This window comes from Perognathus longimembris, chromosome 6 (assembly GCF_023159225.1).
Source record: "Perognathus longimembris pacificus isolate PPM17 chromosome 6, ASM2315922v1, whole genome shotgun sequence".
NCBI classification, from domain to species: domain Eukaryota; kingdom Metazoa; phylum Chordata; class Mammalia; order Rodentia; family Heteromyidae; genus Perognathus; species Perognathus longimembris.
Genome location: NC_063166.1, coordinates 77,356,844 through 77,384,616, shown reverse-complemented (window position 1 = coordinate 77,384,616; position 27,773 = coordinate 77,356,844). Strand labels below are relative to the sequence as shown.

Genomic DNA, 27,773 nt, shown 5'->3' with positions numbered 1-27,773 from the left:
GCTGGGCCCAGAGCAAGCTGTGCATATGCGCAAGATGACTCTGCAGCCGCGAGGTGTCAGGGGCCTGGAGAAGAGCTACACAGGCCCTGTCCCCTCCCAGCTCTCCCTCCCCCACCCCCACTCGCCTTCCTGTGTGAAAGGTGTGCACAACACGCACTGTGGGAAAGCCGGAACGTGTCCCAGGCGAACACAGCAAGATGGAGCCAGGTGCCCTGTCAGCTCCACCTGCCTGAAATCCCCTGGATGAGGAGCGCTGGTCCCCATGGGGTAAAGCCATGGGCCAGCACGCCCTGCCATCCCTTGAGGGATGGACGGGGTCATCAGCTGTGGTAACTCCCCCGCGTGATAGTGCTGGCCACGGGGAGGCCGTGGGAGCGTGGGCTGCACCCAGGAGACCATGAAAACCAAACCAGTGCCCCCCGCCCCCCGCCAGGCCTTCCTAAGGGCGGGTGCTTGTGCCCACCCCCACCCGTAGGGGCCCTGGGGCAGGTGTCTTGTCCCCGTGGCTGGGGTGAAGCTGGCAGCACAGGAAGCCGCAGGGCACTGAGGACGCGTCCCCGGCATACACACGGGGTGTCCAAGATCCTGTCCTGTGAGGAGAAGCAGGACAGCACCCGAGCCGGCCTCTGTCACACATCTGTCCATCGGGTGACACGCAGTCCCGTCCCAGTGGGGAGACGCAAGAGCAGAAGCAGGTGGCTGGTCAGGAGTGACCTGCAGTGAGCCACACCGCGCCAGGCACTGTGGAGAACCAAGCAGAGAAGGGACGGTGAGCCCAGGGTGGAGCCTGGAAGCCCGGAGCCCCGATGTTCTCCTAGGACGGGAGAAGCCTGAAGGAGATGACAGATGGAGGACAAAGATCTGAAGATGGCAAAGGAATGAGGCTGCAGCATCCAGCAAGAGCATTCCAGGCAGAGGGGATGGCAGGTGCAAAGGTCCTGAGGTGCGAACATGGTGGGTGGTTAGGGAAAAGGGAGCATCGCTTCCCAGGAGAATGGCCCCCTGGACCCCTTGGTCAGGGAACCGAAGAGTCTGGAAGCTCAGCTCACCCAATGCCTTTGGGTAGGCTCCCCTCCAGCCTCTTGGCCAGGCTCCATGTGAGGATCTGAGGGGACTGCTAGATAGACAGGGATGAAGATGAAGAACCGGAAAGGAGCTGCCCAAGGTCACACAGTGAATCAGCTGCTTTTCTCGAGCATGCTCCGTCTCCCATGGCCCACTGAGGCTGCCGGAGCTCCCGCCCGCCCCCCCCCCCGCATCTGCCCCCCCTTTTCGGCTCCTGAATGATTACCCAGGTCCACGAGCCCTATTACCAAAAGGGTCCAAGTGCTTAAACCTGTCAGGACATCTGCTAATGAGTCCAGGGGTCTAACCCTGCCCGGGTGGGGGATGAGGGTGGCTGAGCACAGAAGTCTCCTGAGGCCACTTCCCTTCCCCCTCCTCTGGTCCAAATGGAAGCGTGGGGGGGGGGGGCCGGTGGCTGCCAACCTGGGCCATGGGGCACCTGAGAATCAGACGGCGGGCCGCCTCGACCAGTTCCCTTGGGTGCCCAGAGTGGGTTCTTGGGGCTCCCCTTGCCCCTCAGCCTCTCCCTCCAGCGAATGGGAGGCTAAGCTCAGCCCTGCTGGTCCTCCCGTGGGGGAGAGCCGGAAGGGCCCAGGCCTGGACTGGGAGGTTCAGGCTGCCTTGCTGGGTGCCAGGCTCGGGGCCTTGTGGGGGGCTGTGGGGCCACACCCCCCTGGGGAGCCAGCTTCTTCCTGAGGAGTCGCAGGGGCAGCTGGTCCCATCCTTCTCCCCAGAGGGCTGGCTGCCAGCTCTCTGCCTGGCACGGGGCTTCCAGTTCCTGCCAAGAGCCTGGTCAGTGGCCAGTGCCCTGACAAAGCCCTCCGCAGCCCGGGGAGCCGGCGGGGAGGGGGGCGCCGTGTCCCCAGAGCTCCCGCACTTGGGCCCTGGCGAAGGGGCGGCTTCTCCCTCTCCTTTTCTCGGGCAGAGCAGCCGGTTTGGGGCGGCGGGAGAAAGCTGCCTGGGGGTGGCCTGGAAGTCACTCCCCGGCTCAAAAATTAACCACCTGACACCACATTTTCCAGTGTGTTCCGTCTGCAGACTTTAATCCTCGAGGTGAAGGACTGGCTGAGCCCGAGGCGCTGGCGTCTCTTCGGGGAGGATTAGCAGCTTCCTGTAGCAGGCCCTGGAGTAGCAATGTCTGGAGTAGGTTGGCATGCGTACAGCTGGGTCGGGGCTGTGTCCAATCCCCATGCCCACCCTGGCCGTGCTCCCAACCAGGGCCCAGAGGAAGGGAGGCCAGGGTGGCACCGCGGAGTGGATGGAGGTCCAGTCACCTGCCAGGGGCAGGCTGTGCCTCGCCCTGGTGCCAGCCTGCTCCCGACCTTGCTACCAATAGCACTCCAGAGGCCCTGGCCCCTCAGCCCGGGCTCTTAGCGTGCACAGCCCCTTCCAACTTGCTGTGTGACTTCAGGCGAACCACGTTCCTTCTCTGGGCAGCCCCGTCCTCCACTGCACTCAGTTCACTACACCAACGCGTCCCAACATCCACACTATTGACATTGACACGACTGGCCCTGCCCCTGGGACAAAGTCCTCCCCTGCTGGGAACCCAGGATCAAAGGGTCTCAGGCTCGTTCTGGCCTTTACATCCTAAGACCCAAGGACAACACCGTGGAAGTTTAGGTTGCAAAGGTGAACATGCCGTATGGAGAATAAGTCTCACTGGTACGTGGTGCTTAATCATCAAGGCAGTCTTCACAGCTGCTCGTTTACTCAGCGTGCCCGTGTCATCATCCTACGTTACATAGACCTCTCTCCACAGTAGGTGTGGCTAATCTGAGTCCGTGGCAGAGGAGGGGATGGGGGGGGAAGCTGGGTAGCTCACGGCCCAGGGTCCAGAGCCAGACTGTGAAGGAGCTGGGTCTCGGATCCACGCTCACGGGAGCCCAGAGCCCACGCTATCCACCACGACACAGACAGGAGAGAGCAAAGGACTGAGCGGATGAAACCTCTGCCTTCCCAGGGTGGCTTGTGATAGAGCAGGGAGTGTTCTGGCTCGTTACCTTTCTGAGCAGTGAGAATGGAGAACAAAAGACCATTTTGGGTGATGGAAGGGGAAAAGCTCATGACGGTGGTAGATGGGACAGTACAGGGTCCAAACCAACTATCTGTCCGAGGAGGCTCAAAGCCCCTGGCAGGAAGCAAGCTCTTGCCGAGGCAGGTGGGAGAGAAACGATAGGCAGTGATCAGGACTGCCGACGAACTCACGATCCTCCTGTCTCAGTTCTCTGGACACTGGGATTACAGGCGTGTGTCACCACTCTCAGCTTCCAGCACCCCTTGTTGATCAAAGAGACATAAATAGTACGCAGACCGTCTTGGGTCTTCTCACCGGGTCTGGCTCCAGCCTGTTTCAGGGGAGTGATCTGAGGCCATGCTAGTGTGCAAGTCCCTGAGACTCATCACCCTGGGGCTCTGTCACCTCAGTGGCCCTGGCCCTGGCCCCACACTTTCCTCCAGCAGAGAACTGGTCTTCAAGGAATGGCCCCAATCCTGCAGAGAGCAGCCAGCGTGTGACCTACCAAAGGAGGAAGGGTGAGGAACAGGAAGAAAAGGGGAGAGCCAACGAAGAGCACACACTGGGGGAGCTGCAAGGGCTTGTTAAGTAGACACTTGTCTGTAAGACATAGAAAGAGGGGGAGGATGGCTCTCCTAAAACAAATCTCTGAAGAAGAAACAAAAGGTTCAAACACAAGTCATTAAGAAGCAGAGGGAGATAAAGAGAGGACAAAGCTTAGGAAGGAAACAAAGCTGTCCTGCTATGAAAGCCATGTTAGGAGCCGTGAAATGGGGGGCATGACCAAACTGTAACCAGGGGCCTGGTGTGCAAGCTCCAGGGGCTCCAACAGAACCCTGTGGAGGAGAAGGTGAAGGGAGGGAGGGAAGGAGGGAGGGAGGGAAGGAAGGAAGGAAGGAAGGAAGGAAGGAAGGAAGGAAGGAAGGAAGGAAGGAAGGGAGGGAGGGAGGGAGGGAGGGAGGGAGGAAGGGAGGAAGGAAAGGAAGGAAGGAAGGAAAGGAGGAAGGGAGGAAGAAAGGAAGGAAGGAAGGGAGAGAGGGAGGGAGGGAGAGGAGGAAGGAAAGAAGGAAGAGAGGGAGGAAGAAAGGAAGGAAGGAAGGAAGGGAGAGAGGGAGGGAGGGAGAGAAGGAAGGAAAGAAGGAAGAGAGGGAGGAAGGAAGGAAGGAAGGATTGATTAACATGGAAGACAGCAGAAATTCGACATCTCCGTACTTGATGCTCTTAGAGAAGAAAATGGAACAAGACTGAAAGCAGTATAGAATCTTTAACAGAAGAATCTAAGGATTGCAGGTCAAAGCCAGCGTGGGCAGGAAAGTCCATGAGACTCTTATCTTCAATTTACCAGCAAAAACCTGATGTAGAGATGAGGCTCAATTGGTAGAGCACCAGTCTAAAGTAGAAAAGCACCCATGTCCTGAATTCAAGCCTCAGTATTGGCAGGCGCGCACACAGACAGACAGAAAGATCAGATTGTCTCAGGAAGAAAATGTACAGAATCGTCAACACTGAGCTGTGTCAGGGCCATGTTAATGGACCTTGAAGGTTACACCAAACATCTCAGACATCCAGGCAAAATATACATCAAGAAAGCTCTGGGGAAGTCCAGTTGGCCTCAATTTTCATAGTATAATAATTAAATAGTTATCTAAAAAAGTCTAATGTAAGAATTTTACCAGTGTTATTAACTCTGTATGCAGAGAATTATTCTTTTGACAGATATGTCTATTTGTTAGAGAAGTTTGGAAACAGTAAATTTGAAAATATTCATAACATCAACCCTAAGATAATGCTCCCCACCAATTACATATTTTCAAAATGCTTTCACAAATGTCGATCCAAATGGGACCCCCAAATGGGGGTACCCCATTTGGTGATGTAGGTACCCCAAGGTGATGACCCTCCCCCCTTTTAGGGTGGAAAAAATGAGGGCTGGGACTCAGTATCTTGCCTCAGGAATTCAGTAGCAAACGTGATGCTCTAGCTTCCTGCCCAACAGAACCCTCTGTGGTGATGGAAATGTTCTATATCTACTCTGCCCCAAATGGTAGAAACCAGTCACACGTGGCCAGTAAGATGGAGAAGCAGGAATGATAAATTCCAGTTAATTTTAATTAATTTCAGCGTAGATATCCATGTGTGGCCTGGGCTACTGTATTTGGAGGGTTCGGCTCTGGAGATTTCCTGGCCATTCTTTTCCTTCTAAGGCGGCTTCCCGGCTCGGCCTCCTCGCTGTCTGTGGTCATAGGAGGCCGACTTGTGTGTACGGTACCTGGTTTCTTAGGCCGAGCTCTGCGCTGAGCTCTGAGCCTCTCGCGCCGCTGGAGGGTTGGGCCGAGTCCTCTGATTTCAGCTGACAGAGGGAATCTTCGGGAAAAGGAAGTGGAGAAAGATTCACCTGGAGCCCTGGGCCCCTTTGTGAGACAGAGCAGAGCCACTGGGACAGAGCAAAGGCCAGAAGCAAAGTGCTTACCCCGAGGGACCCAGAAAGCCCATCTGCAAGCTCAGATGCCTCCTTCAACCTCTGAACTCCAGAAGTTAAAATTCAAAGGAACCGTGCCGGGGACCACGTGCCACCACGCACCTTAGCCTGGTTTTGCACCTCAGGAGCGGTCACCGAGCAGGAGGCCCAAGGTGGTTTCCCCTGAGCTTCCCCCTCCATCTTGTCAGGCCCGGGAGCTGGGGCTGCCCCGGCGCTCTCCATGGTCCTGAAGGCTTCCCTTCGCCTCTCCAGCCTCAGTCTCCATACCTACAAACTGGGATTTTTTTTTTTTTTTTTTTTTGCAAACGGAGCAACCTAGGGTACTGGGAGCCCTTGCCCTCTGTCAACACACAGGACCAGAAAGCGGGCCTTCATTACCAAAGGCGGCCATCATGCCATCAACTGAAAATACGTCGCTGAGAGGTCACAGCTAGTGACTGTGGGATGGATGGCGCCTGCAGATGTGCTTGTTTTTATTTGTCCTTCTTATGAGATGATGAGCTGTCACAGAAAGGGTTTTCCTCTGGGGAAATCGGGAGCTTGGGCAGGGCGAGGCTCCTACTCTCAGGGGTCACACACAAAGGAGCTGAGCGGCACTCCGTCCCTCATGTCACCGCCGTCCCCGGCCCTCCCTACTGGACCCAGGGCACCGACACCCAGTGCCCCTGTGAGTGACGATAACGTGGGCGTTTCTGTGGGTGAGAGAATGCGTTTCCAGCACTGTCGAAGGTTGAAGCCGACGTGAGAGAGTGGTGGACTTCCCTTCCCCCAGCTCTTCCTTCATTCACCTCATCTTCCCAAGGCAGAACTTGAATCCAGTGCCCCATCTGAGTTCCTTATTCATCCAGCAAGTGGACACCTGACACAGCACACAGCTCTGCCACCCCCACCCTCGCTAACCGCCCCTCCCCAGAGGACCCAGCCCCACCTTCCAGGCCCAGTAGGACAGGGAGCAAGTGAGGGGCCACGGTGCTCATTAATTTCCCACCAGATGCCTGGCATCCAGTGGGCACATCTGAATCCATTTGCCCACAGGACGCTCAGCAGGGGCCGGGAGCTATTTGGGGTCACTGGCGCTGATCCGACCTCTGACCAGCAAGGTAATGGCACGCACTCTTGCTGCCAAGGCCTGGGGTGGGCCAAGGGGCCTCGTTCTGTTCCTGCCATTGCCCCAGCACACCGCAGCCCTGCACACAGGGCTGACGCCAGTGCCATTCTGATAAGAAAAGAGAAAGAGGGACGGGTCTGGGGAGCAGAAATGAGAGAGGGAGAGAGGGATGGAAGAGGAGAGGACTCAGGCCCTTTGAAAGGCTACCTGAGGACCAGAACATAACAATGTGCCTTCCCCCATTTATATAATGCATAGATGGACGCATAGTGAAGAAGGGTGCCCCCTGAAGCACCTGTGTTGCAGAAACCCATACTGGTTTCACCCACCATAGCTCCAGACTAGAAAGCATCCAAGTGTCCAGTTACCATGTATCCACAGACTGGAACACACTCAGCAGTAGAAGAGAAGGTAATGGGCTGGGAATGTGGCTTAGCCTTCATGGTAGAGCGCCTGCCTCGCATGCATGAAGCCTTGGGTTCGATTCCTTAGCACCACATAAACAGAAAAAGCCAGAAGTGGCACTGTGGCTCAAGTGGCAGAGTGCTAGCCTTGAGCAAAAAGAAGCCAGGGACAGTGCTCAGGCCCTGAGTTCAAGCCCTAGGACTGGCAACAAACAAAACAGAAGAGAAGGTAATGCACGCCACAAACACATGAGGAAGACCACTGGCACAAAAGCCTGTTCTGTGTGTTCCATTGATGCAGAGGCCAAAGACAGCGATGGAAGTCACAGTGCCTGCGTGCGTGCGTGTGTGTGTGCATGTGTGTGCGCATGCGTGCACATGTGTGTGCGCATGCATGCATGCATGCGTAGGGGGTGCCTTACAGGGAGGGGCACTGGACTGAAGGGAAACAGGAGATTTGGGGGAAGAGGGGAATGCCCATCCATCTCGGTTAGGATACAAGCAATGAGTCTGTCCAAACTCCTTGAACTGGGCCGTTACAATGGAGCTGTTGTGTCGCCTGTAAACTGTAGCTCAATGAGGCTAACTTTATAAACAGCGCGGTTCATTTTTCTCCTCAGCTATTGCCCTGAGACCTTTCCAGTGGGGGGGAGTTCTTTTCCTATTCCCAGCCCCCCTGCAGCCCTGCGGCTTCCCCAAACACTTGGGGAAAAAAATAGTGAAAATCTGCAGTTGCTTCTGCACCAGAATGAGGTGTCAGTTCAGAAATGAGAATGGGCAGCCACAGGGGCCAACCCAAACCCTCCGCTTTCCTACCTGAGCCAGAAGTTGGAGGTGGGTAGTTGGGGGGGGGGGCTGCTGGTCTTCCCAGGTCCCCTTACGGGGTTCCCTCTTCCTCCCCTCTCCTCTGGTAAGATAGCATTATTTGCTTCTTTGTCCTTCAGTAGAATAGAAGCCAGCAGAGCTGGAGTTCCTTTGTGGGGGAGATTTTGAGTGATTGATTCTGTTTCTTTAATAGAATCTGAAATATTCAACTGTATCTTTTCCTGATAGCTGAGGACTTTATATATTTTTTTCAAGGAGATACTTTGCTTCCTCTGAGTTGCCAATTATGGGTGTAAAGTTGTTCAGACTCTCTCTCTCTTGATTTTCCCTTTGAGGCTGCAAGTGGCCGCTGGGTCCTGTCTTCATTCTTTATTTTCTTGAGACAGATCTTGCTATGTCACTAGGCTGGCAATCCTGCCCAGCTACTCAAGTGCTGGGATTTACAGATATTATCTTACTTGGCTTTCTTCTTAAGATCTGGCCTTAGGATGTTAGTAGTGGGAAGCTGTATTATCTACTGAAAACTTTAATCCGGGTGCTACTCATGAGCCTCCCACGCACACTGTGTGTCTTCCACACCCCAATTCCTGCCCAGTTAAAGGAGCAAGTGTGCAAAGTTCCTCTACTGCCCCCAACTTTGTGTATAGTACCATGACTGCAGGGCAGTAGAGAGGCTGACCTAGGAATTTGCACAAGCTTTTATGCTCTGAGGTGTGGTTCAAGTAGGTTCTCCCCAGCCATCTCTGTGCGGTTGTCCCCCTTTGGCCTCTAAACTAAGTTACTCAATCCTGAGGGACTTAGAGCCACATCGGCTCCTGGACAGGCCTGCCCTTCCGTGGGCAGGTGTATCTGCAGCCCTGTCCCACCAGATGATGAGCTCCATCGACTCTCTTTATAGCCAGAAACTGCAGCTGAGGAGAGAATAAGGGTCCTAATATATCCATCCATTCGTCCGTCCATCCATCCATCCATCCATCCATCCATCCCTCCCTCCATCCATCCATCCATCCATCCTCTACTGGTTGATACCAAGTCCTTACAACAGCAGCCACTGCACTAGGCCCCGAGGACACAGAGAGAATGAGATAAACGAATCAAGGACCCTGTCCTTAAGGGACTTGTACTGCAGTTAGGGAGACACAGAGTAAGCCCAAAGCTTTGCAGGCTACAATTTGGCAGCGTTTCCACACTATTTCTGTGAGATACCAATTGGGTGGACAAATATGGTTAGGAAACTTTGGGTTAAACCAAACCAATGTGTTTCTTGCAAGCGCCGTCAATGCCTCCATTATGCATTTTAGGGACGTGCTAGGGAGTGAACCACTGCCCAGGGGTCAGAAGGCTTTCCTGAAAACAGTCGCTCACCTGCTGTGGATGGCACGCAGCTGTCTGATCCAGACCGTTCAGAAGGTCGCTGCCGTCAGTACACAGAACTGCGTGAACTGCGCATGCGCTCTTCTGGGTATGGTGTGGCTACGCCTTTCATTCTAGAACCACTCAGTATGTCCACTGCAGAAATACGCATTTCCATCTGGTGGCTATCCCACAAACCAAGCTCATCCTTGTTTGCCGGGTTTGGCCCAGACAAGCTCAGATTCAGCTGGAAGACACGACTTTCATACAAAAGAAGCTTCTGGCATAGGCAGGAGCCACCCCCTCTCATTCCCAGTGCCAAACACTTCTCCAGTCTCAGCTTGGAGAGACGCTGGCACCCCCGAGGAGCTTCTGTCTTTGACGGGTTCTCTTGAAGAACGCCAGGGGAGCTTGGGGGAAGGGGAGAATGAGCAACTGTGCCACAAGGGTGTGAGTGGGAGGACTGTGAGCAGGCTCTTACATGGGTGGGGACCTCGGGAAGATGGGGTTCAACATGCCTCCATTCTCCTAGTAGAAAGACAACCAAATGTCATGGCTGGGAACTGGTTCTCAGGGTGTGAGTTCCCTGGAGTATGAGTTTTCTTGGCCGAGCTTGTTTCGAACACCAGAGGAAGCCCAAGGAAATGCCGCCCACCGCCCCCCCCCCCCACCAGGGTGTGAGCTGGATGGTGGGGTCCAAAGGGAGATGGTGGGTGGTCTTAGTCCATGTGAGCTGCGATAGCAGAATGCCACAGAATGGGCAACTGTCAAACCACAAACCTCCAAACTCCACTTAATTGCTCAACAGATGTCCAAGATGGAGGCGCTGGAGGAGTCAGGGCCTTGTGAGGCCTGGCTCTGGGTTGAGGGCACCCTGCTGCTGCTGCACCTCACTTGGCGCTGATCTCATTGATGATAACCCAACCCTCATGGCCTGCGGTCCCAGCTCTTGTGACTGCCACAGTGACTAGGTTTGAATACATGAGTTGAGGAGAGGGACACACAGTCAGCCCACAGCAAGGAGATGCTGACATGTCTGCCTTTCAGACTACCCACTGACTCAGTTCCCTTCCCGGGACCTCACTCTGGCTTAGCCCTTGTCCCTCTGAGAGTCGTGTGGTCTAATGAAGTAGCGGAAGCCAATGAGCCAGTGATGGCCTAAACACATTTTGAGTTGACTTCGTTCTCCCCCTCACCTCCTCACTGACCTTCTAGAAATTTCTGGGCTCCCTGATCAAGTATATTCTTTTTAGTCTCACCTGTTTAGCAGGGGACACATCGAAGCCAAGGGAAGTATTTCATTTAATTTTGCAACTGTCTTGAGAAGGGGGCAGAAATAGCTTCCTTCATCTTTCAGCTGAGCAAAGTAAGACTCCAAGAGGTCATGGCACCCATCCAGGGTCAAAGCCATACCTACTGCTTCTCGGCGACCTCTGACCCCCAGCTCTGGGTGTCCCCTGCAGGAGGGCCGCTGTCTGTTCGTGGTTCTGCTCATGGCAGTGTACTGGTGCACAGAGACCCTGCCGCTGGCGGTGACTGCGCTGCTTCCGATCGTCCTCTTCCCCTTCCTGGGCATCCTGCCCTCCAACAAGGTCTGCTCGCAGTACTTCCTCGACACCAACTTCCTCTTCCTCAGCGGTCTGATCATGGCCAGCGCCATCGAGGAGTGGAACCTGCACCGGAGAATCGCCCTTAAGGTCCTCATGTTTGTGGGGGCCCAGCCAGCCAGGTTAGTGAACGCCTGTGTGCCATGCACAGCAAACAGGCCCGCCGCCCTGTGGCCTTAGAGCAGTGGGCCCTGTCTGTCCTCCAGGCCTGGACGTTTATCCTTAGAGAATCAGGTGCTCTTTCACTGCATTTAGGTCCAGCTCAGGATTTAAAATAACCACCATCACTGTCGCAGAATGAAGTTATGCAAACAACACCCTTTTTTAATTTTTTGCCAGTCCTGGGGCTTGAACTCAGGGCCTGAGCATTATCCCTGGCTTCCTTTTGCTCAAGGCTAGCATTCTACCACTTGAGCCACAGCATCACTTCCGGCTTTTTCTGTTTATGTGGTGCTGAGGAATCAAACCCAGGGCTTCAGGCATGCTAGGCAAGCACTCTATTGCTAAGCCACATTCCCAGCCCAACAACGTTCTTACTCCAAGCTTTTTTGTTTTTGTTTTTTGCCAGTCCTGGGGCTTGGACTCAGTGCCCGAGCACTGTCCCTGGCTTCTCTTTGCTCAAGGCTAGCATTCTGCCACTTGAGCCACAGCGCCACTTCTGGCCATTTTCTATATATGTGGTGCTTAGGGAATTGAACCCAGGGCTTCATGTATACGAGACAAGCACTCTTGCCACTCAACAACGTTCTTTAAAGCAGAGGTCTGTGCACTCCCGAGTCACAGCAGGGGGGCCTCGGAACACCCATGATTTTGTGGCAGGCTTGGATGTCAGGGACAGCCCATCACCTGCAGCTCTTAATATGTGCTAGGACAGCAGGCTTAGAAAACGAGCATGAAGAAGAAAGAAGAGAACACACCACGAAACCTAGCTTCTGTCGGTGGGAAGGGACCAAAGGAAGGCTGAGAGGAGGAGCCCAGGCGTGTTGGTTGCTGCTGGGAAGTCCAGAAGTGTGAGCCAAAATGGGGTGGGAGGGGAAGAAGAAGAAGGCTTGGCAAGGTCATTAGGCAAGATGGCGGCAAGAGTCTTGCTGTCCAGCCACTTGATTCTGAAATAGGTGCCACTGAGGGTGTGGAGACAAGGGAGAGATGGCTTCAGGCTTCACAACAATCTTCCCACAGGTCCCTGTGGTTGGTTCACTGAGATACGGTGAGCCAAGGATTCCTTAGACCTAAAAAAAATCTGACCACCAGTCCCTGCTTTGCTGGTGACCTTGACTTTCAGTCTGTCAAGCATGGGAATCAGCAGCTCGGAACAGAGATGCTCCGGGACCTGGAGGTCAGGGTCCGTCTTGAACTTCACTTTGAACTTCCTCTGGTCCTCAGGCTCATCCTGGGGATGATGGTCACCACCTCATTCCTGTCCATGTGGTTGAGCAACACTGCCTCCACCGCCATGATGCTGCCCATCGCCAGCGCCATCCTCAAGAGTCTCTTTGGTGAGAAGGAGCCTCGGAAGGACCTGAGCCAGGAGAGCGAGGAGAATGCAGGTGAGGCTGTGGAAAGGCCCTGGGGCCGGCCCCACCTGTGTGGAAGGGTGGGAGGTGCCTAAGGTAAGGGTGATGGGGAAAGCTTTGAGCACCCACCATTACTGGGCACCTACTCCATGCCCAAGAGCTGTAACTGAGAATTAGACAAGTCAAACCGTGGCTCCTTGATTCAGAAGGTTTTGCATTTATTGGGCCTACTGTGAGCTGAGCAGTGAGCCAAATGGTACAAACGCAGCTCGTTAACCTTCAAAGTGGCCCTTTGAAAGGGGCCCGATGATTAAAGTTGCTTGCAACCATTTGAACAGATGCTGTGTCACTAATCACAATGGAAATGCCGATGGAAACTGTGAGATTTCAGTCAACAAGATGGGCACAAACGAGGCAGCTGAGGCAGCAGACTGGGCAGGGAGGGCTGCCTGGTGGGGGGTGGCAGGCGTGGGAAGGCTGGAGCACTGCTGGGCTGGGGGGCGTGGTCCACATTAGCCTTCCTGGAGGGCATCCTGTGAGGATTTAGCTAAGGTGAAAGTGCACCCATCCCCCAGTGCAGCTGTCCAACTCCTGGATGCCCGGGCAATCTCGGTCAGGCCTGCAGAGGTGGGGGATTCATCTGGGTATGGGAAGTTGGGGGGTGGTGAACTCCACAGCTAATAAAGGATGGCATCGCTCATGCCAGATGCCATACTGCTTTTATGAGACACTGGAATTAGCAAACCAAAGTGTCTGAACAGATCTCCTGAAGCAGTGGTGGTGGTAGAACAAACTATTTTGTCCATCATCGTGGTGACCAGGGTCACAGTGCCAATTATGTATGAGCAACGACTCAGGTTGTTGCATGAAAAATGGAAAGCTACATACACACAAGTCAGTGGCTATTGTGGGAAGGATGGCAGGGAGAGCCCAGGTTAGAAGGGAGACGAGGGCCCAGAGAAGGATCATATAGCAAGCAAATGGCTGAGCCCAACTTTGGATCCAGGTAATTTGGCTCCAGAGTCCACTCTCTTACCCATGAAACCAGCTATGCCACTAAGAATTGTTTTGGCCACAGTAGAAAGATGTCTGTCTTTGGTTTAAACATAGGGGGTATTTTCTTCAGATATCATGAGGTCAGAAAAAGGCAGTTCTGGGATCCATTCAGAAGCCCATCTGGAGTTTTCTTCTGGCAACTCTGAGATTACCTTGGTCTTTTCCTCATGGCTACAAAGTAGCAGGCATATCATAGCCACCATAAGAAGTCTCACTTATTGGCATGTGTATATATGTCAATATACATATGTTGTTGGTGGTAGTGGCGGTGCTCCTGGGCTTGAACTTGGGGTCCTGACACTATTCCTGAGCTCTTTGGCTCAAGGTCAATAGTGCTCTACCACTTTGAGCCACAGCACCATGTCCAGTTTTCTGGTAGTTAATTGGAGACAACAGTCTCACAGACTTTCCTGCCTGGGCTGGCTTTGAACAGTGATCCTCAGATCTCAGCCTACAGAGTAGTTAGGATTGCAGGCATGAGCCACCAGTACCTGGGTACATAAATATGCTTTTGGATCTAGCTTTTAATAGATACATAGGTGGGCAGAAATTTCCAGTCTATTCCAGTATCAATTCTTCTTTTTGTTCTTTTAGTAATAGAGTCCCCACGGGGATCACGGCTGTGTAGAAAAAAGGCCGAATTTCCCAGCTTCCATTTTGATTGGATGTGGTCAGGTGACTAAGTATAGCCAATGGGCTATGAGTGGAAATGACATGTCTAACTGCTGTCTGCTTCCTGCTGGCTGGATGTAAATGTAATGGTAGAGTGACAGAGGCCAGTTGGGATTCAAAGATGGAGGCTGCATCATAGAGAGATGGCAGATGTGCCCCAGTAGATTTGGGTTATCTCACTGTCATAGATAGTTATGTTCTTTGCAACATGTGTTCCAGTGAATCGGTACCTGCTAAAAGTGAAATGTTACTCCATCTACCATCTAAGTGACTACCTTGCTTCAGCGGTGCATGTGTTGGTCTATTGTGCGCAAAAGAGTTCTGCTCATTTTATTTCCACTACAGCCCTGAAAGCTCAGAGCACCTGTAAGCACTTTACAGGTGAGGGGCAAAGAGACCACATGATCCATGCAGAATCTTGCTGTCCATACAAAAGCGGAGCCAGGCTCTCCACAAGGGCAGTCTGATTCCATATAGGAGGGAAGAGATACAACATAACAGTGGTGGGATGATTTTCCTACAAATCAGCCGACAGTAAACAGCTCTGGCTTTGAGGGCCCTTCTGGGGCAGCCACTCAGCACTGTCTCCTGCCCAAGGTGACACACAGTGTGGTTGCAACTCCAAGTCCTGCGCTGCAGGGTGTGGGGAGGCAGAAGGGCCTGGAAGGCTGGGCTGGACATCTGACTTCCAGGCCAGAGGATCAGAGAGCGAGGGCTGGTTAATGATCAGCCCCTGAGGCCCAAGACAAGGCTAACTCTGGGGCAGAGAGATGTCCTTTTCACCCAGTTTCTGTGCTTTGATCAAGTAGGTGGCTGGAAGTGAGACAAGGCTGCAGGATGTGGGGGCTCGCATTGGTGGAACAAGAGAGGGACAAGGAGTCTCCCTGGGGTTTTAAGTTCATCTGTAGCAACCACACCATGATGCTAATATGAGGGTCGTTTTTCTGAAGACCTACTGTGTGTGACATATGGTCCTGTGCTCCGGTTTTTCCACACCCCTTAGCTTGTTTAATCTTCCTAATTGTACCAGGAGGCAGACAGTCTCCTTTTACAGATGAAGGGACAGGCTCACAGAGGCGAAATCATTTACCCCGAGTTGCATGAAGTGATGGCAGAGTTCCGTCTGAACTCACAACCTGTGCTTACGAGCACTGAGCCATGGGGCCTGGCTCCAAAGGGACCCGAACCAGGGCAGGGTGGCCCTCACTGGACAAGACCTCAGAGCTCCTCAGCATCGGTGGGCAGTCCACGTCTCCCATTCCCTTACCCAGCCCCCGGGCGCTTCTTCCATTTTTCCTGTATGTGTTCATTACCTGCCCCAACGACAGAGGGCTCTGTCCTCACCACAGCTGTCAGAGCCCCTGGGATAAGGATGCTCAAAGCAGGGATGTGCCCCATATCTCTCAGCCTGGGAGGGGCTCACCTGACTTCCAATGCTATGGGATTTGCCTCTTCTGACCAAAGAAAGTCACTCTGCATGCCAGGGAGGCTGTCCTCTGGGAATGCCCAAGATGTCACCATTCCCCAAGCAACCTTCGGCGTGTTGAGGCATCGCCTTCTTTCACTCTTCCTACTCCATGCCAGTCCACCTCCCGAGGCTTCTCACCCACAGGATGAGGGCAAACCCTCCCGTGTTGTGTTGACCGAGTGACACGTGGAATCGAGAGCCAGCGCAGGGGAAGTGATTGTACATGGCGGTTGGATGAGAACGACTATCGGGCTTCTCGGTGCTGTTTGTGATCTGACTGCTTTGTAGACACCTAGCCCAGGGAAGGCTCCACCAGCCCTTCCCATCTCCACAAACGCTGGCCACTGAGACAGCCTTATCTACCTGTAACACGCTCAGTTCAGCAGACGTAGAGGAGAGTGTGAACAGACCTCGGTTTCCTGCTATGTCCCTCAGGGGTGATCCTTCTTACCTCCCAGGCTGCAAACAAATGAATGCACAGAAGCCTCACACAGGCACCTTTGATCTCCTCCCGAGGTAGTCTGCCTAGTTTGACCCCAGAACGCTTTGTGTGTGTCAGTGGAGCTTCTTACTCATACTGGGAGGTTGGACTCTTATCAGCAGACTTGCTGAGAGTCAGATGGGTGCCTTGGAGATGGGAAAGGGTCATGAGTTGAAGGATTAACAGTCCTGGGCACCAGTCTGGCTCTGCCACTATCCCACGGTTTCCTCTTGTTTTCGTGGGGAAGGCCTTGAGCGCATGTCTGGCCTTTTCCGCTCCAGATCGGTGCTCTACAACTTGAGCTATGCCCACACTTGCAGCGTTTTGCTGCTTACCTGGAGATCAGAGTCTTGGGGATGTGTCTGCCGGGTCTGGTTTCAAACCTTGACCTTCAGGTCTCAACCTCTTGAGTAGCTGGGACTGCAGGCATATGCCACCGACACCTCGCTCCGTGTTTCCTCTTGATCCCTGCCTCTCTGGCCTCGGGTTCTCCAAGTAGAGAGGGGAAGGTAATAGGCCCGGCCTAGCCCTCTAAGAGTGCTGTAAGAGGAGTCAAATGTGAAGTTCCTCACTCACCGCATCTGATGCAGACCCCAAGGCTGAGATCCACTGGACAAGTTGTTCCTTCAGCTCGGAGCTCCAGCCAGGCCTGACTTCGGCGGGCCAGGAGGGCTGACGAGAGACTTTGTCCTTTCATTTGTTGCCATGGGCTTTCCCATGCCACAGGGGTCCAGGAACCCCCGGGGAGACCCAGGGGAAAGGGTTAAGAGCTTTTGGTTTAAGAGGTTTTCCTCCCCCCCCCCCCCTTTCAATTTCATCTCTTTATTGGCTTTCGTTTTGTTATTATCGCCAGAAACCTAATGCTGGTGTAAAATGTTTCCACATTTATATTACTCTGCCCAAAACAACAGTGAACCCATCTCCCACGCCAGCCAACATGAGTTCCCATCTGCCCCGCATGCACGTTGCTATGGGGCAGGTGGTGAGTAGCCAGGCTTCGTGCATGAGACAAACTGGGGCACGAGCAAAGAACCCAGAGCCTGGGCAGCCCCTGGAGGCCTCGTCTCCTTGTCTGTGCTTCAGACAGCACAAATCAACCACCTATAGAACTGTTCAAAACCAACTGAGGCTGGCGCTACAGCCACTCACAGACCTCGGGGCCTCCAGGCAGCTCCGGTATGTCCACCGAAGAGTTCGTCTGTGGCTTGTGCCTCAAGGGCAAGTGAGTGCTAAAACTACTGTGGTCCCAGCCCAGCTTGAAGATCCAGAGTGAGCCAGAGACGAGGGAGGGCCGAGGGGTCACTGGGTCAGAGTCCTTCCTCTCAGGCCATCCCCTGGGGAGTGACTTTGCTCCCACCATCGGTGTGCTATTAACAGCTTCCTGCGTCCCTGCCCTGGGCTGGGGCCTTGTGGGCTGCTGGTGGACACGTGTTCTCACTCCTGAGCCCCGAAGTCCTTGGCCAGCCCAGGCCCAGCATGTGTGGACTTGACTTTTACCTTCACACCCCTGCCGTGGTCGGCAGAGCCGGCCACGTACAGCAAGAGGACATGGCATGGAGGGCTGAACGGTTCCCAGTACCGGGCCCAGTACAGGGCCTTGTCTTTCTTGTCCACAGTGCCACATTCACGGAATCCTGAAGTCACCGGATCCTCGGCTTCCTAGTGAACTCTTCTTTTTCTTTCTTTCTTGTTCCCCCCTCCCCCAGTGGTCTAATGGGATTTGCACTCAAGGCTTGGCACTTACAGGCAGCCATGCCTCCAGTCTTTTCTGCCTGGTCTAGCCTGGATCATGGGTCTCCTGTTTATACTTTTCCCACAGAAGCTGGGACGACAGGCATTATACCACACCCAGATCTTCATGTTAATTTGAGGTCTCATGATGATTTGGGGGGGGGCTTTTTTTTTCTGGTAAATTCTTTTTTTTTTTTTTTTTTTTTGGCCAGTCCTGGGCCTTGGACTCAGGGCCTGAGCACTGTCCCTGGCTTCTTCCCGCTCAAGGCTAGCACTCTGCCACTTGAGCCACAGCGCCGCTTCTGGCCATTTTCTGTATATGTGGTGCTGGGGAATCGAACCTAGGGCCTCGTGCATCCGAGGCAGGCACTCTTGCCACTAGGCTATATCCCCAGCCCTGGTAAATTCTTTATATCAAGGTTTGGCAAACCATGACCCATTCATTCTAATCTTCTGGGAAGCCTGTGAGCTAACAGTAATATATGGTTCTTAAATGGTTGAAATAAATACAAAGAATGAGAATACTTTGTGGCATGTGAAGCGTGTATGAAATTCAGATTCCAAGCTGGGCACCAGTGGTTCATGCCTGTAATGTTAACTACTCAGGAGTCTAGGATCTGAGGATTGTGGATCAAAGCCATCCCAAGCAAGAAAGGCCATGAGACTTATCTCTACCAGAAAACTGGAAGTGGCGCTGTGGCTCAAAGTCATAGAGCACTGGTCTTGAGCACAAAAGCTCAAGGACAATGCCCAGGCCCTGAGTTCAAACCCCACAACCCCCCAAAAATCAAATTCCAGTGTCCACACGGACATACTTGGAGTTACAATGGCTGAGCCGAGTAGTTACAGCATAGACCTTGTGGCCTAAAGCCTAAAGTAGCTCTCATGTGCTTTTGACATAAGTTTACTGGTCCCTGTCCTCCCATCCTTCTTGCCTTCCTTCCTCCTCGCCCCCTCCCCACTCTATTTTCTTCTATTTCTTCATTAAATGAATGGTGGGACGTCCTGGGTCAACGCCTGCCGGAGCGCTGCAGGAGAGCTTGAACTTTTCCGTCCCCTTGCTCCGTTGCAGTAACGTCATCCTCTCTCCTCCCAGCTGCTGTGCGAAGAAATGGGCTCCACACGGTACCCACGGAGATGCAGTTTCTCTCTAGCACAGAAGGGTAAGTGTCCTGTGAAATCCCCAGGGAAGCCAGGGCCTGGTTCCAGAGGACTTGGGGCAAGACTTGGATGCTGCAGCCAGGTGACCCAAGGTCCCTGTTCCCACTGTGGACCCCTGCAGCTCAGGCGTGGCCCTCCGTGGCCTCCCTTACAAAGGCAGCTGTTAGTCAGACGTGGTGGTGCACACCTATAATCTTAGGAGGCAAAGGTAAGAGGGCAGGGAGTGCCAGACCAGGTTAGTCTAGGATGACATGAGCTGGATAGGCTAGGCTCGGGCAGGGTAGGGTAAGAGAGGAGAGGGCAGAATGGGATAGGATAGAAATAGACCATGGTCAGTAAAGGAAATGCAAATAAAAACAACCCTGAGATACCACCTCACTCCGGTTAGAATGGCCTATACTCTGAACTCAGGCAACAACAAATGCTGGAGGGGGTGCGGGGAAAGAGGAACCCTCCTCCATTGTTGGTGGGAGTGCAAATTAGTACAATCACTTTGGAGAACAGTATGGAGGTTCCTCAAAAAGCTCAACCATAGACCTACCCTATGACCCAGCCATTTCACTCCTAGGCATCTATCCTGAACAGCAGGCCCCAAGATATCAAAAAGACATTTGCACTTCCATGTTTATCGCTGCACAATTCACAATAGCCAAAATATGGAATCAACTCAGATGCCCCTCCACAGATGAGTGGATCCAAAAAATGTGGTACCTATACACAATGGAATACTACACAGCGATTAGGAATGGTGAAATATTGGTATTTGCAGGGAAATGGTCACAACTTGAACAAATAATATTGAGTGAGACAAGCCTAGAACACAGAAAACAAAGGGGCATGATCTCCTTGATATATGACTGTTAAGGTGGGGGGAGGGGGAGACAGTAGAGACCAGGTCTGTGAAACCAAAAACTTCTTGTCAAATGGTATTTCCCACAAGTTTGGGTCAGTGACCCTACATTATGTAACTAAAGCCAAACAACTACTCAACATATAAAGGTCAAAAAATAGACCTCTCAGTGGATCACAATAGCTGAAAATCTATGTGTGCATGTTCATATAAGACAAAGATAAGCAAACTCTATTGTTGACGTTACATTTAAAGTCCTAGGTGAATTTCCTTTGCTACGTAGGCCATGTGGCTACTGTATATGTTTCTTGTACACTGGGTATTGTATATATGTCTACCTGACCTAGGGAAGGGAAAGAAAAACAGGGTGTAAGATATCACAAGAAATGTACACACTGCCCTATTATATAGCTGTACCCCTTTTGCACAACACCATGTCAAAAAATTTTTAATTAATAAAAAAAAGAAATAGGCCATGGTGGAATGGACAGTTGCACATTCTACTCTGAGAGTCTCTTGAGGCCAGGGGTCTTGGTGCTGTCCCAGGACGGCAGGGGGCGAAGTACGGGTCGCCTGGGAGTCAGCAAAGTCAGGGTGGGCGGGGAGGAGAGGTTCAAAGGCCAGCACTTCCCTGTGATCCAGCCCTTCCCTTCGATGTCATGACGTGACATCTGCACACAGATGGTGTACTCAACCCGCGGGGTCCTCACTGGGGCTCAGGGGTACGGTCAAGGTCAGGGTCATAGGATTCAGTCACCCCACCAGACTTGCACTGTGGCCCTGCCGCCTCCCAGTTATGACCTGCATGCATCCCAAGCCTCCCAGGGCTGCAGTTCCCCTGCCAGGAGGACAGGGCACCACACAGGAACCCACATTTGAGGCCCGAGGCTAGAGGAGGCCCTGCTGCCACAGTGTGCACCGATGGGGGCACTTGCTCCTAAGCCACGTTCTAGGGGTTTGATTGGATGAAGCAGCGGGGAACAGTGGGCTGCTGGAGGCGGAGCCGGGCGTCTGTCCACCCATGGGCTCACCCCAGTTGGTGGGGATTCACTCAAGGGGGGCTTGCCTCCCGTGCTAGCTGGCCTTAAGCAAGGAGCTTGTGTTCTGGCATCTAGAAATGAATTCAGGAGCAAGGGGGCCAGTGTGGCAGGCAGTTGGTGAGTGTGCAAGAGAACAAAGCACAAGAGGGCTGGAGAGGTGGGTGGGTGGTGGTGGTGGGCCTCACCATGGGGTATCCTGAGCCCACACCCCAGTGAGCTGAACTCGGTTATAGACTTAGTTTAGTTTTTTGTTTTGTTTTGTTTTTGTTGCCAGTCCTGGGGCTTGAACTCAGGGCCTGAGCACTGTCCCTGGCTTCTTTTTGCTCAAGGCTAGCACTCTACCACTTGAGTCACAGCGCCACCTCTGGCTTTTTCTATATATGTGGTACTGAGGAATCGAACCCAGGGCTTCATGTATATGAGGCGAGCACTTTACCACTAGGCCATATTCCCAGCCCTACTTCTGCCTTTTTGCTGGCTAACTGGGGATAAGAGTCTCGCGAACTCTCCTGCCCGGGCTGGTTTTCAACCGCGACCCTCAGATCTCAGCCTCCTAAGTAGCTAGGATTACAGGTGTGAGCCAGCGCCCAGGGAGACACCAACACTTGTGAATGAAAGTCCAAGTAGTATCGCACCTGTTGTGTACCTACCTGTTGTGCACTGAGCCTGTGTTGGAAACACCTGTCCAGGGGGCCATGCGAACAGCTGTAGCGCCAGTGTCCAGTGAGAGCGAGGATTGTGTTTGGATGGACATTGTATTGTTTTTCACTTAAATGACATTTAATGCTATGGTGAGCACAGTGGAAACCCTTGCCTCGTCCATTCCTTAGGAAAGATTCTTAGCATGGATACCTGAGTGGAAGGTTTCCACACCTGTGCCCGCTTTGCTTCAGGCAGGGCCCTTGGCTCCGCAGCCCCTGAGCAGCGAGCAGAGCGGCCTGCCACAGGCCAGGGACTCTGAACAGCCTCCCGTGGTGTCATTGAAAGCAGGTGCCACGCCGAAGAGGCTGAGGCCCAGCTGGATCTGCCTGCTGACTCCGTGGAGGAGGAGGAGTACCGCAAAAACATCTGGAAAGGCTTCCTCATCTCCATCCCCTACTCGGCCAGCATTGGGGGCACCGCCACCCTCACAGGGACGGCCCCCAACCTCATCCTGCTGGGCCAGCTCAAGAGGTAAACGCTAGTGTCCTTGTGGCTTGGGCCCCGGAGGTGGGCTCCTCCTCCTCTTCCTCCATCTCCATCTCCTCTTCCCCTCCCCCATCCATTCCCCACCCAAAATATGTGGGATACCCACATGGGTACAACTTCCTGCCACCCTGGTGGGGGAGAGACAGGGAGTCAAAGAGCCCTGATAGCCCAGAGGGTACTAGTGACAAGAGTGGACTGACGGCAACAGGTCGGTTGGGACGTGGGTCCTCTGTGTGCTAAGGGACTTTGGAACAAGGCCTTGGTGTAGTGCTGGGTGCCTGCTGTCCTAGCTACTGAGGCAGGAGTAGCCCTCAAGCCCATGAGCTGGAGACCGACCTGGGCAACACAGCAAGATGCTCTCTACAAAGTGAAAAGGGGAAGGAAGAGAGGAAAGGAGGGAGGAAGGGAGACCGAGAGGGAGGAAGGAAGAAGAAGGGAGGGAAGGAGGGAAGGAGGGAAGGGAGAGAAGGGGAAAAGGCAAAGGAGGCTGGTGTGCCTGTGCAAAGGGGAGGTGAGAAGAGGAAATTTAACAAGCCTAGCATTGTCTTGAGAAGGCCAGCTTCCCTCCGGGTACGATGGGAAGGCATGGAAAGCCGGCGCAGAGGCGGGCCTGCTGCGGTGATAAGCAAAGCATGGGGCAAGAGAAGCAGTGGCTTCTGGGAGGTCCGAGTCTGCCTGTGTGGTGGCTGACCATAGAAGAGAATTCTCCATTCACAGCCCGGTTCTGCTAGCCTGGCCTCTATAGTTTCTAAGAAATCAAAAGGAAGAAGAAAGGGGCTGGAGATATGGCCTAGTGGCAAGAGTGCTTGCCTCATATACATGAGGCCCTGGGTTCGATTCCCCAGGACCACATATACAGAAAATGGCCAGAAGTGGTGCTGTGGCTCAAGTGGCAGAGTGCTAGCCTTGAGCAAGAAGAAGCCAGGGACAGTGCTCAGGCCCTGAGTCCAAGCCCCAGGACTGGCCAAAAAAAAAGGAAGAAGAAAGATCCAGTCTTCCAAGATTCTGTGTCTGTGATCTTCAGATTCCAGGGTTCTGAGAAACTGGGTTTCTAATTCCCCCCCCCAACCCACCCCCCAGCTGTGCCAGTGTGCAGTATCTGTTCATTGAATCGGCATACATGCAAATATAAGCATTTGGTAGACAGCACTGGCATTCAGTAGGGTTCCAAACATTGGCTAATCTTTTCCCTTAGTTCCGATGGAGGGGAAGAGGCTTTGGTTCCCTGTGCTGGACTCATGAGTTATTCCCCCTCACCAAGCGCGGTGGTACAAGCGCTTAGCAGGCTGAGGCAGAAGGATCATGAATTCAAGGCCCGTCTAGGTTACGTAGGAACACCCTGTCTCAAAAGGAAAAGCAAAGTTATTTCCCAGTATTTTGGTCATCCCCCCCCCGCCCACCCTTGTTGGGTCTGATGAATTGCCACTGCGTTCTAGAATTCTAAACTCTTTCCTTTCAGGATTTGGTGGTAAAAACCAGTGTATCGGTTTGAATTACAGGGGTGGGGGCTGGGCCTCACCTGGATTCCCATTGAGCCTGTGAGTGGGGCCCAGTTCCACATGCTACCAGCCCCGGTAAGCACACAGTTTTGTAACACACCTCGGTGTCTTTTGATCTCTATCCTTTGAAGGAGAGACCTGGCTGAACCTCATGGTTTGGGTCAGCAGTCGAATCACCAGAGCCAGCATGGCCCTCTTCCAGCGTGGGAGAAGCCCAGCTCAGCCCTTGGCTCCCCGTAGCATCCTGCTAGAAGGGTGTCAAGCATCGGTGCCCCTGATCTGGACAGGAAGCCAGGGACTGTGGGGGGACAGGGTGGGGACTGAGTTTGGGGTAGGGGGCAGTGGCTGTGGTGGTTTTCACATGGCCTGACCCATGGGAACAGGACTTGGCCTGGAGTTGGGGAAAAAGTGAGGAGAAAGCACTGGCGCTGTAGAACTTTTTGTGTCTGATTTTTGTTTATTTATTTCTGCACCAGTCCTGGGGCTTGAACTCGGGACTGGGGTGCCACCCCTGACCTTTTGTGCTCAAGGCTAATACTTTGTTACTTGAGCCTCAGCTCCACTTCTGGCTTTTTTGGTGGTTAATTGAAGACAAGAGTCTCATGGCGTTGTGTTTTTTTCTGGCTCGCGTTGGTTTTGAGCCGTGATCCTCAGATTTCAGCTTCCTGAGCAGCCAGGATTACAGACGTGAGCCACGGGTGCCCGGTGAAGCTTAGACTTTATGCTGCAAGTTGGCTTCAGCCTTCGATGGCGCAGCCTTAGGCCTCTGGGATGTGAAGAGGGGCTTTACGAGGATGCCAGGCTGCGTGGTTCCGCACCTCCAGCCAGGGACTGTGGGAACCTGGGCACGGACGTGGCTGCTCTGGAGATCCATTCTATTTGCTCCGTCCGATTATAAAATGGCACAAGCACATCATGAAACACTTCAATCTGACTGACACTGGACTTCCCTCTAGTCCTTCATACCACCATAGGTTTAATTAGATATATGCATATTTAATAGTATTGACAACATACTATTGCTACAGTTTTACAGCCTGATTTTAGTCATTAAAATTTTACAGGAAACATACATTTTTAATGGATATGAATTATCCTATGTGGGGTAAGTATTGCACTTTGTACTAATCTAGGACATTTTGATTCTTTTCTTTTCTTTTTATGACAAGAGTCTCACTGGGTGGTCCGGGCTAACCTCAAATTCTGCCTCCTCCCAGCTTCCCGAGTGCTAGGATACCAGGCCTGTGTCACCATGTCCAGTCTAAGATGGTTTTCATTGTATTATTATTTTGCTAGTATGAATTATATGCTTGGCCACATATCCAGTAAATGTAAAATTGTCATTTATCTAATCCCATAAGCATAATTATTCACTTTAGAAAAGTGTCCCTCTCCTCGTTGGTTAGTATTTTATTACTACTGTGCATTAACTGCATAGTTTTAAATTTGTTTCTTCATTTAGAAATGTCAGACAGCGGGTTTGTTTCTACTTTTGTTTTTTTTTTACTTTTTAAAATTCCGTCTACTCTTGTTACATCATCTCGTAACATTTTTCTTTCTTTCCCATCTGCCACGTATCTTCTGGATTGCCAAAACACTTAGTTTAGATTTTTTTTTTTTTCCAACGCTGAGGACTGAACTCGGGGCCTTGCGCTCGCCAGGCAGGTGCTCTTCCGCTGAGCTAAATCCCCAGCCCCTCAAACATGTATTTTAGCAGCAGAGTTCCTGCCTACAGGGGTACACACGTGTTGAAGGATCTGTGCATTTTGCTGAGTTCCTCTCCAGAAAGCATTGTGGGGGTGAGGCGGGGTCAGGGGGCCCCCGGCAGGAGGCGTGCCCGCCCTCAGCCCTCTCAGGTCTGGTGATGTCTCTGAACCAACGCACGGAGGCTGCGCACTAGAGAAAGAGCTGAACGCAGCCTCTGCCCAGGCTCTGTGAGGACAGAGGAAGAGGTGACGGAGGTTGGACCGCACTGAGTGATTTGTTTGGTTAAAAACATTCCCAAAGGGGCTGGGAATATGGCCTAGTGGTAGAGTGCTCGCCTCCTATACATGAGGCCCTGGGTTCGATTCCTCAGCACCACATATATAGAAAAAGCCAGAGGTGGCGCTGTGGCTCAAGTGGTAGAGGGCTAGCCTTGAACAAAAAAGAAGCCAGGGACAGTGTTCAGACCCTGAGTCCAAGCCCCAGGACTGGCAAAAACCAAAACCAAAACCAAAACAAACAAATGAAATTCCCTAAGAACATTTCCCCGAATGACCAGCATATAAACATCATGTCATTCCTAACGAGGCCCAGGTCTGGCGTGGCAGGGCGCCCTCTGGCCCAGCCGCTGCCAGGGCTGATGACCGCAGAGCCCTGCACTTGGTTTACCACCCTTGCACCTGTTGCTCCACTGGCCCGGGCACCATGTGGCACAGGGCACCGCAGGACGCCTGCAGCGCCACAGTCAGAACCTAGAGTTCCACAGGAGAGGAAGTACATCCTGGTCTGAAGCAGAGGCCCGGGCGGTTCCCATGACGCCCCTCTGGACCCGTGGGCCTGTGGGCAGGGCTCTGGAGCTGGCAGGCTCCCCTCATCCCTGTTCTTTGGCAGCTTCTTTCCTCAGTGCGACGTGGTCAACTTCGGCTCCTGGTTCCTCTTCGCCTTCCCGCTCATGGTGCTGTTCCTGCTGGTGGGCTGGCTCTGGATCTCCTTCTTGTATGTGGGGATAAGCATAAGGTACCTCATGCCACCTGCTGGGGAAGCTGGGGGTGGGGGACACAGCCCTGAGATCCCCAGCCCCACTGGGCCACCACCTGCTCTGGGCTCCCTGTGGATGGGGAAAAGATGAAGGAACTCCAGCCTGGTAGATGTAGAACACGAGTGAGCATTGCTCTTCTTTATATTAGAACACGTTGCTTATTCATCAATATGCAATGTCAGTGTTTTCCTGTTTGGTCCTTTGATTGGGTTTACGGTGCTTTTTCCTATACAGAGTTCTTTCTAGAATTTTTTAATTTATGAATTTATCACTGTATTTTTTTCATATGGCTTCAGAAATTGCAACTTAATCACAGTTTAAGAAAAGATTTCCAATTAGAGTTCTATAAGCAGTCCTGTGTTCTCTTATAGAATATATATGGTTTTTGGCTCTTACGTTCAGGTCTTTCATTCATTTTAAGTTCTGTCTACGGTAGGAGGGAGGGATCCAAACACCCCCTTTTGCCACTGGATATCCAGGCTGCCTAGTGCCATATGTTGAGAGAGGACCCCTTCCCATTCCCATGTCCAAATGGGCCCCTGAGGCGTGGGGTAGCCCCCGGGATCTCTCAGTCCCCTCCAATGCTGTGTGTGTGTGTCCAATGGCACTGACAGAATGACTGTCTGGCTACACCAATCTGAAATGACAAGTTTTTCAGACAAAACTCTGCATCTGTGAGGCAATCGAGTTCTAGGCTTTCCATTTTCTTGCACTGGTTTTGTCTGCTTGTGTGCGGTCTGATATAGCCATGAGAGAACTTGAAGCCTGGATGTCCTGTGACTTAGAATTCGCATGTTAAAGGCCAGCTGGGCTCTGGATGGGGACCACAAGTTTAGGACTGGAAGACAGCGACAGGGGGACCAAGAGGCGCCTGTGGTGTGTGGCTAGAGGGGTGGCCGGGGGGGCAGGAAGCTCACCACACCTGCCGCCTGGCGTCACCATTCCAAAGTGCTGCCTTTTCTGTTTCAGGGGCTGGAGGAAGAAGAAATCCCAGCTACGAGGGGATGCGGAAGACAAGGCCCGAGCTGTGATTCAGGAAGAATTCCAGAACTTGGGGCCCACCAAGTGTGTGGAAGTCTTGGGTGGGGAGAGAGAAGGCCTTTGGCTGTCAGAGATCCACTTCAGCCCATCCTGGCTGAGTCCCGTGTGGGAAAGCATTAGGACCCACCGCCTGGGGAGGGAGGGGGGTTGTCACCTGGGTGGGGGTCAGCTCCCTCCCCAACTAGGCACCTTTCCCAGAATCCTTCTCTGCCTCGTGAGGCCTTGACTAATGTGCCCCTCCACCCACCGGGCTTCCCCGGCTTCTCATGGAGGATCTGCCAGCATGTCCCGTGTAGCTTTGGGCAGGGTGCTAACTGGCTCTGGGCCCCGCTTCCTCCTCGGTCTGCCAAGGGGGCCCCCATGAGGGGGGAGTCTGTCTTTCTACCTCTGTGAACCTCTCTCTGTCTGCCTCTCACCCTGGGACTCCCCAAGAGTGAGTGACCGCTGTCCATTCTCAGATGCCATACCTGC

General features: G+C 53.0%; 1 protein-coding gene and 1 long non-coding RNA gene across 4 annotated transcripts in view; one reads left to right on the top strand and one right to left on the bottom strand.

The window, feature by feature from the left end:
- Slc13a3 (solute carrier family 13 member 3) overlaps positions 1 to 27,773 on the top strand; it is a 50,743-nt gene that overhangs the window by 7,816 nt on the left and 15,154 nt on the right. For all 3 annotated transcript variants that reach the window (XM_048349555.1, XM_048349554.1, XM_048349556.1), the window contains exons 2-7: positions 10,715 to 10,980; positions 12,242 to 12,405; positions 18,877 to 18,943; positions 21,822 to 22,004; positions 26,114 to 26,234; positions 27,226 to 27,326. In XM_048349555.1, coding sequence (XP_048205512.1) covers positions 10,715 to 10,980; positions 12,242 to 12,405; positions 18,877 to 18,943; positions 21,822 to 22,004; positions 26,114 to 26,234; positions 27,226 to 27,326 — 902 coding nt within the window. The remainder of the gene's footprint in view (positions 1 to 10,714; positions 10,981 to 12,241; positions 12,406 to 18,876; positions 18,944 to 21,821; positions 22,005 to 26,113; positions 26,235 to 27,225; positions 27,327 to 27,773) is intronic.
- Positions 1,822 to 27,687, bottom strand: LOC125353860. The gene is made up of 3 exons (XR_007211368.1): positions 27,546 to 27,687; positions 12,784 to 12,790; positions 1,822 to 1,833 (listed from the first exon to the last, which is right to left on the bottom strand). It is a non-coding gene; the product is annotated as an uncharacterized LOC125353860 (long non-coding RNA).